General features: G+C 44.4%; 1 protein-coding gene across 5 annotated transcripts in view; it reads left to right on the top strand.

Moving 5' to 3' along the window:
- The first annotated feature begins 6,488 nt into the window (after nt 1-6,488).
- Nucleotides 6,489-14,428, top strand: part of CNNM2 (cyclin and CBS domain divalent metal cation transport mediator 2) — a 154,506-nt gene continuing 146,566 nt past the window's right edge. Inside the window, exon 1 of one of the 5 annotated variants that reach the window (XM_072805485.1) lies at nt 6,489-8,350. In XM_072805485.1, coding sequence (XP_072661586.1) covers nt 6,730-8,350 — 1,621 coding nt within the window. In that variant the 5' untranslated portion in view covers nt 6,489-6,729. The remainder of the gene's footprint in view (nt 8,351-14,428) is intronic. The other 4 variants (XR_012020689.1, XR_012020688.1, XM_072805484.1 and 1 more) reach the window with 4 other exon arrangements.

Genomic DNA, 14,428 nt, shown 5'->3' with positions numbered 1-14,428 from the left:
CTGGAGACTCAGGATTCCTGGGAAGGCTACACCCTAGGAACTTGGGCTCATATCAAAGGAGGAAGTTTTTCTCACAACTCCATCAAAAAGCTGCTTTTTCATTTCTCTTCCTCCCCCCACTGTCTACATCCAGAAAATATCTGGAAAAAGAGGGAAATAAATCCTGAAGAAAGCTTCTCCTCTAGAGAAGGTAAATGGCATTGCTCATTTGATGCAATTTTTGATTCTGGTTTCTGTGTTTGTTTTCGGCCACTGTAGTGACAGGTTCTCATCTGAACTTAAAGACCCCTGTGTATTTAAACAAGTGAACAATTTTGCTTCAGGGGGAACAGATTTCATTCTAGGGAAAGTCTAGGTAACTGCAGTATTTTCCCGGTTCCTGTTTTTCCTCAGAAGACCTGCTACTTTGGTGCAATTAAAAGATTGCTGCTGAAGCACTAATTTTGAATACTTTTCTAAAACCAGGCAACAGGGATCCCTGGGTGGCGCAGCGGTTTGGTGCCTGCCTTTGGCCCAGGGCGCGATCCTGGAGACCCGGGATCGAATCCCACGTCGGGCTCCTGGTGCATGGAGCCTGCTTCTCCCTCTGCCTGTGTCTCTGCTTCTCTCTCTCTCTCTGTGACTGTCATAAATAAATAAAAATAAAAAAAAAATAAAATAAAACCAGGCAACATTCTGGGGGCAAAGAAAAAGCTTCTCTACCAAACTAGGTCTTTATGTTGAAGAACAAAACGCATAGGGAGCTATCAATGGTTTACTTGCAATCTGTAAGAAAATCAGACTCAAAAAGACTTTTAGGTCTGGATGGAGTGATGTCCCAAATCCCAGAATCCACACACACGGGCACTTATCCTTTGCAGCTGAGAGAATGGTGTAATTGCTCTTCCCCTTTAGTAACCAGTGAAGGATTCTGGCAAGAGGGGGTTAGGTAGAGAAGGTGTTTGCTAGGAAGTTCTGGCTTTACCAGAATAACTTGCTTAAGGTCAAAGTCAGGCACACACTTAGCCATCTCAGGCCTTTTGTAGCCCTTTCCAGAAGTGAAATATTATCAGGATTAAAAGTTCTATTGATTTGTTTTCCTCCAGATTTAAAAAGAGATCTCTAGAAGCAAGTGTTGCCCTTTCCTCCATTCATGCAGATGGACAGACTGGGAAGCCCTGGAAGTCCCTCACTGAAGAGAGGGTAACTCCTTGAGCTAAAAAACCCCCAAACTTGAAGAAGATCCTTCTTTCCAAGGAAAATTTATTTGGCTTAGATATCTAGATTGCTCTGTGTCTTGGGTATACATGGAGAATATGACCATCCCCCCCCAACACACACACCCTGGTACCACTCAGGGTAAGCATCACTTAGTGATCCCCAATTTGAACTTGGTTTATTTTTTTTTTTAATTTTTAGAAGAGGGGGCAGAGAGAGAGAGGGAGAGAGAGAATCCCAAGCAGGCTCTACTCCCAGTGAGTGAGCCCGACTGAGGCTGGATCTCACAACCCTGAGATCATGACCTGAGCAGAAATCAAGAGTCGGATGCTTAACTGACTGAGCCACGCAGGCGCCCCTGAGTTTGGTTAATTTTATATTGTAAGCTGTCCCAGTGGGTCTTTTCTTATATTTCTGCTATCAAATCCCAAATTTCTAACTTGTTTCTAAATTGCTGAATGCCACACTTTTCTGACTGTTCTAGCTTTCTCTACAATGCCCAGGAAATATCTGTAGTTTTGGCCAGCTTTTCCCTGCCCTCCTCCTCCACACTTGTTTTGAAAGTGTACATTCAGTATTTGCAAGCCTTTAATGGTCTTCCCTCTTAGCTCCCTTAAACACACTTGAACTCACACTTTTTAAGAAATTAAAACAGTTTCATTTTTAATCAGGTGACTTAGAAGGACCATAATCTTGGTCAGATATCCCTAAAAATCTCAACTTTTTTTTTTTTTGCTTCTAAATTTTGATAATGCTATATTTATAAATGCATGCCAAGTCTGTTAATAAGGTTTTTATTTTTATTTTTTCATCTGAACTTATTTTTCAAATACAGCAGTAAAAGAACTGGGAGTAGGGGGAAGATTGCCAGAAACATTCTACACATATTTTTTTCTTTTTAAGATTTTATTTATTTATTTATTCATGAGACACACACAGAGAGAGGCAGAGACATAGGCAGAGGGAGAAGCAGACTCCCTGATGCAGGACTTGATCCCAGGACTTTGGGATCATGACCTGAGCTGAAGGCAGACGCTCAACCACTGAGTCACCCAGGCACCTCTTATTTTCAACATCTACTGTGGTTCTAGGCCCTGGTGACACGGGAGAGAACAAAACAGAAAAAATCCTTGTCCTCATGGAGCTCAAGCTCTAGTGGAAGGAGACAAATAAACAAAATTAAGGAAAATAAAGCAGAGATGGAGTGTAGGGTGTGTTTGTGAGTTTTAAAAACGGCGGCTTTCAGGGTGCATGGGTGGTGCAGTCGGTTGAGCATCTAACTCTTGGTTTTGGCTCAGGTGGTGATCTCAGGGTCATGGGATCGAGCCCGAAGGCAAGCCCCATGATGGGCTCTTTGCTCAGTGAGGACTCTGCCTCAGATTCTCTCTCCCTCTCCCTCTGCCCCTTCCACTCATGTGCTCACTCTGTCTCTCAAATAAATAAATAAATCTTTAAAAGATGGCCTTAAAAAAAAAGAGAGAGATGGCCTTTGGGCAGTCTTGGAGGGAGACTGAAGAGCTACCCTGACATCTGGGGGAAGAGACTCCCAGGGACAGGAAACAAATAGCAAATGCACAGGCTCTAAGGGGAGCATCCCTAGGGAGTGAATGAGTAACTGGCTGGAGCAGCAGGTGAACAAGTCAGAGAAATCAGGGGAGGCAAGACACACCCTCTCGAGCTTTGTGGGGTATTGTAGGTATTGTGGCTTTTACTGTGATGAAATGGGAAACCAGATGACGACTTCAAACAAAGGAGCAACAGGATTTGACTTTAAAAGACTTCTCTGGCTGCTGGGCTGAGAAGGGAAAGGGGCAAGTGTGGAAGAGTTAGGAGCCATGAGGAGGCTATTGCTATCACCTCTACCAGAAATTAACCAGAAACGTCTGACTGGTTTACTAAAAGGGAAGAAAATCTGCTTGCAGAATACAAAAAAGAAAATAGCAATTATATTTTGGATATTTAAGTTGCAAGAAAAAGACCAATTTGGCAGTTACTTTGCTACAGTGCCTCCTCCAGACACAGTAGCTTGGGAGTCCTAGGGAGTTAGGTCTTCAGAACTTTTTTTTCTCCTGAATTTTAAGTTTTCTTTTTAATTTTTTATTAAGTAATTTCTATGCCCAACATGGGCCTTAAACTCACAAGAGCCAGCCAAGTGCCCTCAGGATTTTTTTTTCTCCTGAGCAATCCATGGACCTACTAGGGTTTGGTCAGTGTGATTAAAAAGCCTTGGGCACTTGAGTGGCTCAGTCAGTTGAACATCCAAAGCTTGATTTCAACTCAGGTTGTGATCTTGGAGGCATAGATGGAGCCCAGTATGTGTCTCCACGTTCAGCCCAGAGTCTGCTTGTCCCCCTTCCTCTGCTTCTCCCCTGTGCTCTTTCTCTAACAAATAAATAAAATCTTTTAAAAAGAAGAAGCGGACTTTATGGATCTCTTAGGATGTCTACCCCCTTCCATTTCCCAAACTTGCCTGGTTGTCTATTAGAAATTCGGATTCCTAGGTCCTACCTCTTCAGTAAGTAAGTATGGAATGGGGCCCAGTGATATATACTTTCAGAGAGAATATGAGAGAAGTCTTTTAAAAAAATATTTATTTATTTATTCATGAGAAACACACAGAGAGAGGCAGACACAGGCAGAGGAATAAGGGACTTATTAGTAGGCTCCCATAGGGAGCCTAATATGGGACTTGATCCCAGGACCTCAGGATCACGACCTGAACCAAAGGGAGATGCTCAACCACTGAGCCACCCAGGTGTCCTGAGAAGTCTTCTTTTTAAATTATTTTATTTATTCATCATTCTGTTTTAGAGAGAGTGAGGGTGCCAGTGAGATGGGGGAAGGACAGAGGGAGAGAGAGAGAGAGAGAGGGAGGGAGAGAGAGAGAAAGAGAGAAAGAGAATATCTCAAGTAGGCTCCATGCACAGCTCGGAGCCCAAGTCAGGGCTCCATCTCACGCCCCTGAGACTATGATCTGAGCCGAAACCAAGAGCTGGACGCTTAACTGACTGGGCTACCCAGATGCCCCTTCTTTTCTAATTATTGGGGTAAAATTGCTCTGTAAGTCTCAGGTGTATAATGTTATGTGTATCATGTACAAAATGATCATCACCGTAAATCTAATTACCATCAGCACCATACAATTGAGCACTTTCACCCATTTTGCTCAACCCTAACCTCTTCTGCCTCTGGTAACCATCAGTTTATTTTCTGTATGTATGAGTTTTTGTTTTGTTTGTTCATTTTGTTTAGATTCCATATATAAGTGAAGTCATACTGTATTTTTCTTTGTCCTGTGACTTAGTTCACTTAGTATAATACCCTCAACATCTGTCTATCTTGTCGCATACAGCAAGATTTCCTTCTTTCTTCTTTTATGACAGTTCTGTTCCACTGTATTTCCATACTTGGCTATTGTAAGTAATGCTTTTATGAATGCAAGGATGCTTATATCTTTTCAAATTAGTGTCTTTATATTCTTTGGCTAAGTATCCAGAAGTGGAATAGTTGGGTCACATGGTAATTCGATTTTTAATTTTTTTTTAAAATTTTTTTGAGGAATCTTCACACTATTTTCCACAGCGTTTGCACTAAGTTGATTGCCACTAACAGTGTGGAAGGTTCTTTCCTCCACATCCTAACACTTATTTCTTGTCTTTTTGGTAATAGCCATTGTAACAGGTATGAAGTGATATTTCATTGTGGTTTTGATTTGCATTCCTCTGATGATGAGTGATGTTGAACATCTGGGAAAAATGTTTATTCAGACCCTCTGGCCATTTTTATTTATTTTTAAAAACGATTTTATTTATATATTCATGAGAGACACACACAGAGAGAGGCAGAGACAGACAGAGAGAGAAGCAGGTTCCACGCAGGGGAGACCAACGTGGGACTCGATCCTTGGTTTCCAGGATCACACCCTGGGCTGAAGGCGGCGCTAAACCGCTGAGCTACTGGGGCTGCCCCTTCTGGCCATTTTTAAATTGCTTTTTTTGTTGTTGTTGCTGTGTTGTGCAAGTTCTTTTTATGTTTTGGGTACTAAACCCTTATAAGATATGTGATTTGCAAGTATTTTCTTCCATTGAACAAGTTGTCTTCTTGTTTTGTTGGTTTCCTTCAAGTTTTTAGTTTGTTGTAGTCTCATTTGTTTATTTTCGCTTTTGTTTACCTTGCCTTTGGAGTCAGATCCACAATTTAAAAAAAAATCACTAAAACCAATGTCAGAGAGCTTGCTACCTTTTCTTGTCAGAATTTCATGGTTTCAGATCTTAGATTCAAGTCTTTAATTCATTTTGAGTCAATTTTTATACGTGGTGTAAGATGGCATTTAGTTTCATTCATTTGTATGTAACTGTTCAGTCTTCCCAACACCATTCATTGAAGAGACTGTCCTTTCCTCTTGGCTCCTTTTCCTAAATTAACCATATATGTATGGGTCTACTTCTGGGCTCTCTGTTCCATCGCATTGATCCGTATGCCTTTTTCATGCCAATACCGTATTGTTTTGATGACTATAGCTTTGTGGTATAGTGAGGGGATTCCTGACTTGGAAGGTGGGGAAACTGCTTCACTGTAACCTTCTCACCTCTCCCGCAAAGCTTTTGGGGTTTGCAGACCTGGAAAGCATTGCAGGGTGCCAACGTAACCGGCAGGTGGCGCCACGCGACCGCAAGCTGCGGCGTGAGAGCATCCCGTTGGGAGAAGTGAGAAGCTCCAGAAGAGGCAGGTCGCTAGGTGTGGGGCCACCCAGTCGCCGCTAATCCCGGGCGGAGCGGCGCCGACGGGTAGAGGAGGGTGGCGCAGCAGGTGTCCCGGCCTTTCAGGCAAACGCGCTGCTTGAGCCCTCCCCAGTCGGCTTCCCGGGTTCCTGGGGCAGCCTCCGTCGCAGGAACATTGAGCACTGCGGCAGCCGGCAACGCGGTGCCGCGAAAACCGACCGTCCAGGGCCCCAGGACATTAGCCCAGCACTGCCTACCCAGGCGCGGGGAGCTACTACCGAGGCCCCTCGGGGAGCACCAGGCCCGCAGACGGCCCCCTCTCATTGGTAGCCCGACTGCAGGCCCCGCCCCCTCTCGTACAGCTCTCGTCCGTGAGTGGCTCTCGGGCCCCAGCTGGCCACACCTCCTCCCCTCGCACATACACAAGAGTCACGCGCCTTTCAGTAGGAAACTTGGCGTGCCGAGGGGGACGGTGGCTTTCATCGCCCCACCCACCTGCCTTGCCATTGGCCCGCGGCTCCGCTCGTGACCACGCCCCCATTCCAGCCCCCTGGCTGGGAGGGCGGGCACCCGCGCGTGATTGGCTGGTCCGCCTGCCTCTCGCGGGAGCGGCTGGCGCTTCACCCTCCCTTTTCCCCCTCCCGCGAGTCTCCAGGTTCCTCAGCTGGCAGAGGCCGGGTCAGTGTCAGTCAGGGAGCCGGACCGCCGGACCGTGTGTGCGGACGCTCCGCTGCAGTCTCGCCCAGGGGCCGGTGGCTGCGCTCGCGCCGCCGGGTGGGAAGGATGAAGCCGCAGCTGGAGCAGCCACCCTATGATTGGCTGTGGCGCTTGTGAACCCGAAGTAAAGATGGCGGGCGGGCAGGCAGCCGCCGCACTGCCCACTTGGAAGATGGCGGCGCGCCGCAGCCTCAGCGCCCGCGGCCGGGGGGTCCTGCAGGCGGCGGCGGGGCGGCTGCTGCCGCTGCTACTGCTGAGCTGCTGCTGCGGCGCGGGCGGCTGCGCAGCAGCGGGCGAGAACGAGGAGACGGTGATCATCGGGTTGCGGCTGGAGGACACGAACGACGTGTCTTTCATGGAAGGGGGGGCGCTGCGGGTGAGCGAGCGGACCCGGGTCAAGCTGCGGGTGTACGGGCAGAACATCAACAACGAGACGTGGTCCCGCATCGCCTTCACCGAGCACGAGCGGCGGCCTCACAGCCCGGGCGAGCGCGGGCTGGGGGGCCCCGCGCCGCCCGAGCCGGACAGCGGCCCCCAGCGCTGCGGCATCCGCACCTCCGATATCATCATCTTGCCCCACATCATTCTCAACCGCCGCACATCGGGCATCATTGAGATCGAGATCAAACCGCTGCGCAAGATGGAGAAAAGCAAGTCCTATTACCTGTGCACATCGCTCTCCACGCCCGCCCTGGGCGCCGGCGGCCCGGGGTCCGCGGGCGGCGCCGTCGGGGGCAAGGGCGGCTCGGGAGTGGCCGGGCTCCCGCCGCCCCCGTGGGCCGAGACCACCTGGATTTACCACGACGGCGAGGACACCAAGATGATCGTGGGCGAGGAGAAGAAGTTCCTGCTGCCCTTCTGGCTGCAGGTGATCTTCATTTCGCTGCTCCTGTGCCTGTCGGGCATGTTCAGCGGCCTCAACCTGGGGCTGATGGCCCTGGACCCGATGGAGCTGCGCATCGTGCAGAACTGCGGCACCGAGAAGGAGAAGAATTACGCCAAACGCATCGAGCCGGTGCGCAGGCAGGGCAACTACCTGCTGTGTTCGCTGCTGCTGGGCAACGTGCTGGTCAACACCACGCTCACCATCCTGCTCGACGACATCGCCGGCTCAGGCCTCGTGGCGGTGGTGGTCTCCACCATCGGCATCGTCATCTTCGGGGAAATCGTGCCCCAGGCCATCTGCTCCCGTCACGGCCTGGCTGTCGGGGCCAACACCATCTTCCTCACCAAGTTTTTCATGATGATGACCTTCCCCGCTTCTTACCCGGTGAGCAAGCTGCTGGACTGCGTCCTGGGCCAGGAGATAGGCACTGTCTATAACCGGGAAAAACTGCTGGAGATGCTCCGGGTCACCGACCCCTACAACGACCTCGTTAAGGAGGAGCTGAACATCATCCAAGGAGCGCTGGAGCTCCGCACCAAGACAGTGGAGGACGTGATGACTCCGCTCCGGGACTGCTTCATGATCACGGGCGAAGCCATTCTGGACTTCAACACCATGTCGGAGATCATGGAGAGCGGCTACACCCGTATTCCGGTATTTGAGGGGGAGCGCTCCAACATCGTGGACCTTCTCTTTGTCAAAGACTTGGCCTTCGTGGATCCAGATGACTGTACTCCCCTGAAAACCATCACTAAATTTTATAACCACCCCTTGCACTTTGTTTTCAATGACACCAAGTTGGACGCTATGCTGGAAGAATTTAAGAAAGGTGGGAAATTTTGGTATCTTTCATTGGCTTGCTCTCTCTCTCTCTCCATCCTCCTCCCTACTTGAGCCCTCTACCCTCAGATCAACCCCCCAAGGCGAGTTGACCGGAATTTCTCCTGTCTCTTAATTGCAAAGTTGAAAGGGTGGCATGGATTTGGGGGATGGATTGAACTAGAAGGCGCTTCTAGGTTTTCTAAAAGCACGAGACTAACGTCACTCGCTTTTTCGCATTTCAAAAAGCAGGCTTTCTATTTTCTGTGCATGATACTGCTGGCCCTCTGGTCCTGAGGGGTCTGCTGCATACCATTGCCCCAGTTCTGAGTGGGTAAGGTGCAAGTCGGGGCCAGCTAATGCCATGCTGTGCCATCTGGTTGACATGTACTAATCTCAGGCGTTTGGAAAAACATTGAGATAGTTTCTCTAAACTCAGTACAATCCTCTTCTTCCTCCTTAACCATTCACTGACATTTCAGAGATTGGAAGTGCATTTTCGGTAGCTCTGTTCCTGGTTGTCAGGCCACCTGTGGGGCAGATTGGGCTCTGCCTTTTGAGGATAGAGGATGGGTTAAGCCAATATCACCAAAAAGATTTATGCATTTGGGTGTGACTTGCCTTAGCTAGAAAAGAGGGTTTTGTTTTGTTTTGTTTTTTTTTCAAAGTAGAGTTATTAATATATAACTTGGAAAGACTAGAGGTGAGTTAACCTTTTATTAGGCTATCTTGTCTAGCTTTCTTCACTATTTGTTTATATTTACTTGACAAATAAATTTCCCAAACCAAGTGTGATTTTGGCAGAAATCTTGAACATTTAACAATGGGATGACGCCCTCTATTGTGGTTTATTTATCGCTAGAGTTTTTCTGGTTTATAAGTGTTCTTCTTGACCTTGATCGCTTGGTATGTTAAGTTGAAGTGTGTCTTCAAGTCAGTTCTCAATGTTCTGGGGAGTTTTAATAGGGAAGCTATGTGCAGAGTCTGATGTGCTCACCTTTCCGCGCATGGTGGTTATTTTTTGTTTGTTTTACCGTGTAATGAACAGGCAAATAGCAACTCATGCTATTATTAACTGAAATTCTGTCTTTAAAAAAAGTTTCCAGTAAATAGTTAGTGTTGCTATTTGAAAACCATGGGCGGCCGAGCTGTTTAATTGCTGTGGTGCTAGTGTAGGTATTAAAATATGTATGTAACCTTTAATGACCTGATAGTCTTCAAAACTAAGTTTTCCTTCTTCAGATAGAATTTTGAGCACTCATAGTGGTCTCTCCACTGAAAAAGGCTGTGTGTGTAAGTGGTGACAGCTCACTGGACGTGGCGATCTGAACATCCCCACAGAGTGTGTGGTTGCCCTAATTCCATTCTCCTGGCTGAATGGTGTCCTCTCTGGAACAGGATCACATTGCAGTAATTTTCAGATAAAGGAATAGAGCAGAATGTGCTTCAGAGATTGGTAATTTGCATTTAAAAGCAGAAGGAGATTCTTCTGGATTCTTAAACAGTAAAAAGAAAATATCCATTATCTCTAGGTGACAGAGCTTCTTTTGGGGGTGTCATTATCCTTTCACTGCTAAGTTGTTAATTAGAGCATCTGACCAATCTCTTCTCTCATTTTGCAATAATATTTCTAGTACAGAAAGATACCTTGGGATGCTTGAAAATGCCTTTGAAATACATTGTTTTCTTTCTATTGCAAGGTTTTGCAATATTGAGACGGATAATTTATTCCATGATTTTTTATTCAGAATTTTTGCATATCTACTGATGGATTGAAACACTAGTGTGCCCTCCCTGCTGAAAGAAGGCTTTCATTTCTATATCTTTTTTTCTTGGAGAATTTAACTCTTCACCTACAAGTCATTAATCCTGCCCCTATCTCAAAACTTCAAAATTTGCATTATTTTGAAACTTGTTTCTGGTTGTTCTTGAACAATATTCCTGTGTATTTTCTGTGGTTTATTTTCAGGAGGAACCTTTTCTCCTCAATATTACCTCTCACATTACCTTTAGATAACCGAATTACTAGTATTTTCCCATGAATTTTTGAAAAATAGTAATTCACAGGCAGGACTTTATTTCTGTCCTTAACCAGAGTGATGTGTTTGGTTAAGAAGATAGTAAAGGTTAAGGTACACTCAAGTTAGTGGTATGTTTGGAAGAGCGGGCAAAGACATTTGGTTGCAAATGGGAAATTTCAGCCATGATCTTAAAAAAGGATTGAGTGTTTCTTACTTAAACTGTAAGAACAATTGATTTTTCACCTTCTCTTTCTTGATCTTTTTTTGATGAGTTTGGTCACTTGAACCTTACTAGCAGCTGTGTTAATTCTTTCTTCCTGTGAGTTAAGCTATTTCACCAGATACTGTTTTCTTTATTTTCCAATTCAGTTTGAAATAATGTGAACAGTCAACTTTTATTGTTTTTTGTTTTTCTCTATTGAATAATGGTGCGTGGGATGTTTTTTTTTTTTTTTTTTTTTTTTTTTTTTTTTTTTTTTTTTTTGCGTGGGATGGTTTGAAGGCTTTTTCTTCCTCTTTCCTTCTTTCTCCTAATAATACCAACTGTAACTCCTTCAGATTGATAGGTCATTAATCCAGATCTCATTGAAAATTGCCCTTCCCAACTAAGAATGTCAGCCTGGAAGTCTTTTCTACATAGAGCTGGACATCATCAGTGTGAGTTATGCTTTACCAACAAGGGGAAAGGTTCGCAATGTGGAAAGAAATGAAAAACTACCTTTATAGAAGTGTGTGTGAATGTCTTCTTTCTACTGGTTAGAACACTTTGCCTGACTCCTTAGAAACAGCTTTCCTTGAGGTTGGAAGACAGTAATTATACTAATTTTACAGTCAGCTTATTATTTATTTACTGTACCAGGTACAGAGCTGCATGTTTTACATGAATTACCTTGTTTAAATCTCATAATGGCCCTGCAAAGCATTTTCTCCATTTTACAAATGAGGAAATTGAGGCTCAGGTTACATGATTTGTTCAAGGTCACACAGTAATTTGTTGATTTGGGGTTTTAACTCAGGTCTGTGACAACCAAACTTGAGCTCTTAAAGGCTCTGTGGTTAATCATTAAGTTGGTCCCCTTGATTCTGATCTTACATTTCTGCTTTGAGTGAGTGTGAAGTTTGGTCTTTTATCAAAACATTGCTTCAGAGCTTTTTGGGCAACAGTCACAGAAATGCACTGAAACATAGATGGTTTTAAAGCCAGTGCTTCTGTGATGTTGTATATAACTGTTGGTTTCCCCACTTTTGCCATTAAAACAAATCAGTTTTTTGGTCAGTGTGATTCTAAATCTAAAGAATTCTATTTCCATGCCAAGCATCAAGTTTCATTTTGGAAATGTTTTATACTTACATTATAATGTAAGTAGTCTGCTACTTTAATGAAATACTCTACAGCTGTTTTTCTAATAGCAAAGCATGTAGTAATGTTTAACTCTTGTTTGGCAGTGAGGACTCAAATTCAGTTTTGTGTTTTAATCTTGATTGTATTTGCATTTTTGTTGCCACCTGTATAATGGTTAATGAGCATCCTTTACAGCTCCACCCCTCTGTGCAATCTTTCTCTTTTTCTTTTGCTACTTTTGTACTTATAAATCTAAATAAGAGAATAAAGGTAAACCCCACTAGAAGATTATGAGACTTCTAGAAAAACTGTCTTGAAGCAAAATTGTGGAGAGGAAGAAAAGATAAATTGAAGGTTGCTACCTTTGTCTGCAGAAAAGACATACGAGATTCTCTACTGACCTGACAAAGCCTTCCTTATAAAATACTGTGGACTCTTGGCTGCCTAGTTGACTCTACTGGGGTTGAATTTGAAGAATTAGTAACCAGTTATCATTGTTTTGTTTTGTTTCTTTTTGCTTTGTAACAATTGCATTCCAGTATTGCAGAGCATGCAGTTCTATAGCTGCTAGGGGTAGCCAGGCTATTTTCTAGCTTTTTCTTAATGTACTTAGTTAAGTAGGGTCACCAGATAACTTTAAGGGAGAGTACAGTGTGCAGTTTTCTCTCCTCCTGTAACACCAGTCTTTCCATATCAGTATGCTGCGAGTTTAATGTTAAAAACTATTTTCCTCACCAAATAAAGTGTTCCACTTGCCTAGAATCTAGGAGAATGTTTTTATTGGTGTTTAAAGGTATGAATGATGTCAGGGATGGATGGATGAATATATTTGCTTCTATGATCTTGTATGTTTAGTAATTTTGTACAGTAACAGTATTAAACTATTATGATTCTGTGTTTTTATTTTTATTTTTAAAAATATTTTATTTATTTAGTCATGAGAGACACAGAGGGAGCGAGAGGCAGAGACAAAGGCAGAGGGAGAAGCAGGCTCCATGCAGGGAGCTCGATGTGGGACTTGATCCCGGGACTCCAGGATCATGCCCTGGGCCGAAGGCAGGTGCTAAACTGCTGAACCACCCAGGGATCCCCTGATTCTGTGTTTTTAGATCATCACTATGAAATAATACAGCAAGTGTAGAATCAGAGGTGGAAGGCAGGTACCTTGAAGATCATCTCCTCCAGTGTTGCAAAACTTACCAGATGATAAGAACTACTTGGATCACTTATTAAGAATAAGGTCCTAGTCCTCAGTCAGAGGTGTTCTAAAACAGAATCTGGGGAAGGAGCCTTAAAATGCATATTGTTAACAGTTACCCTACAGTTAGGTGAGTTTAGAAAATCATTGGTCTAGTCAACCTTATAAATAAGAAAGGTAAACCTTGAGAAGGGGAGAAAATTAAGTGACTTGCTTAAGGGCTATCTACCTAGTTAGTAGCATCAATAGAACTAGAATCCATGTCTCTGTTTTTTTGTTTTTTGTTTTTTTAATTTTATTTATTTATTCATGAGAGACACACACAGAGAGAGCCAGAGACACAGGCAGAGGGAGAAGCAGGCTCCATGCAGGGAGCCCGACGTGGGACTCCATCCCAGGTCTCCAGGATCATGCCCTGATCATGCCCTGGGCCGAAGGTGGCACTAAATCCCTGAGCCCCCAGGCTGCCCCATGTCTCTGTTTCTAGACTGGAGTTCTTCCACTCTCTCAAGCAGGCCTTCTGATCCCAAGCTAAAGGTACTCTGGTCAGAGTTAAAGGTAGTTTTGTCATTGAAAAAGCAGATATTCAGGTTTGCCATTGGGAATTACCCTGTGATTTTGATGTCAATATTTTTGACATCCTGGTTTTGTTACACAGAAAGTAAATCTGAACATGTGGGCTCATTTTATTTTAGCTTATTGCTTTGATTGAGTTTTTTATTTTGTTAAGGTCAGCCTAGGAGGGTATTTTAGGAAAGGGGTCTTGAGATTGCTTGAAGCCTTAGTAGGTAAATATAAGGCGTTTCTTTGGAGTTAACTTGTTTTAGGTATCCACAAATGTGTTTTCTTTTTGATTGTTTCTTCTATGAGAGTAGGAAAATTGAATTTGGGACTGTAGGGCGAAACATCCTTGGCTCTTTTTTGTTCACAACACAAGTCTGTAAATTTTCTATTGAAATATTCATCAAAGCATTTGAAGTATGTGCCCCATTCATGCATCTATCTATGCTATGTGTCTTTTTTTTTTATTTAAAATAATAGAAATTAAATTCTTACAGAGAATCATACCTGATTTGGGGAGGTTATTTTTTTTTTTTTTTAAAGATTTTATTTATTTATTTATGAGAATGCACAGAGAGGAGAGAGAGAGAGAGAGGCAGAGACGCAGGCAGAGGGAGAAGCAGGCTCCATGCACCAGGAGCCCGACGCGGGACTCGATCCCGGGTCCCCAGGATCGCGCCCTGGGCCAAAGGCAGGCGCCAAACCGCTGCGCCACCCAGGGATCCCTGATTTGGGGAGGTTATTTGTGATAATAGGACCATGAAAGCTTGAACATAGCTTTTTAGGTCAGAAGACACCATAGTTAAATGCTGGCTTTGACTTAGTGTGGTTTTGGATGAAACAGGACCTTATTCTGCTTTTCTCTTGGTTTTCGTGGGGATTACACACTACCTGCCCCTCCCCACAAAGGGCTCAGAATTATTTAAATTTTGAAACATTCCAAACTCCTGGGAAGGACCAGTTAAT

The sequence above is a fragment of the Canis lupus genome, chromosome 29 (genome assembly GCF_048164855.1).
Source record: "Canis lupus baileyi chromosome 29, mCanLup2.hap1, whole genome shotgun sequence".
Taxonomy (NCBI): Eukaryota; Metazoa; Chordata; class Mammalia; order Carnivora; family Canidae; genus Canis; species Canis lupus.
The sequence above is the reverse complement of the archived record's forward strand: the minus strand, read 5'-3'. Positions and strand labels throughout refer to the sequence as shown.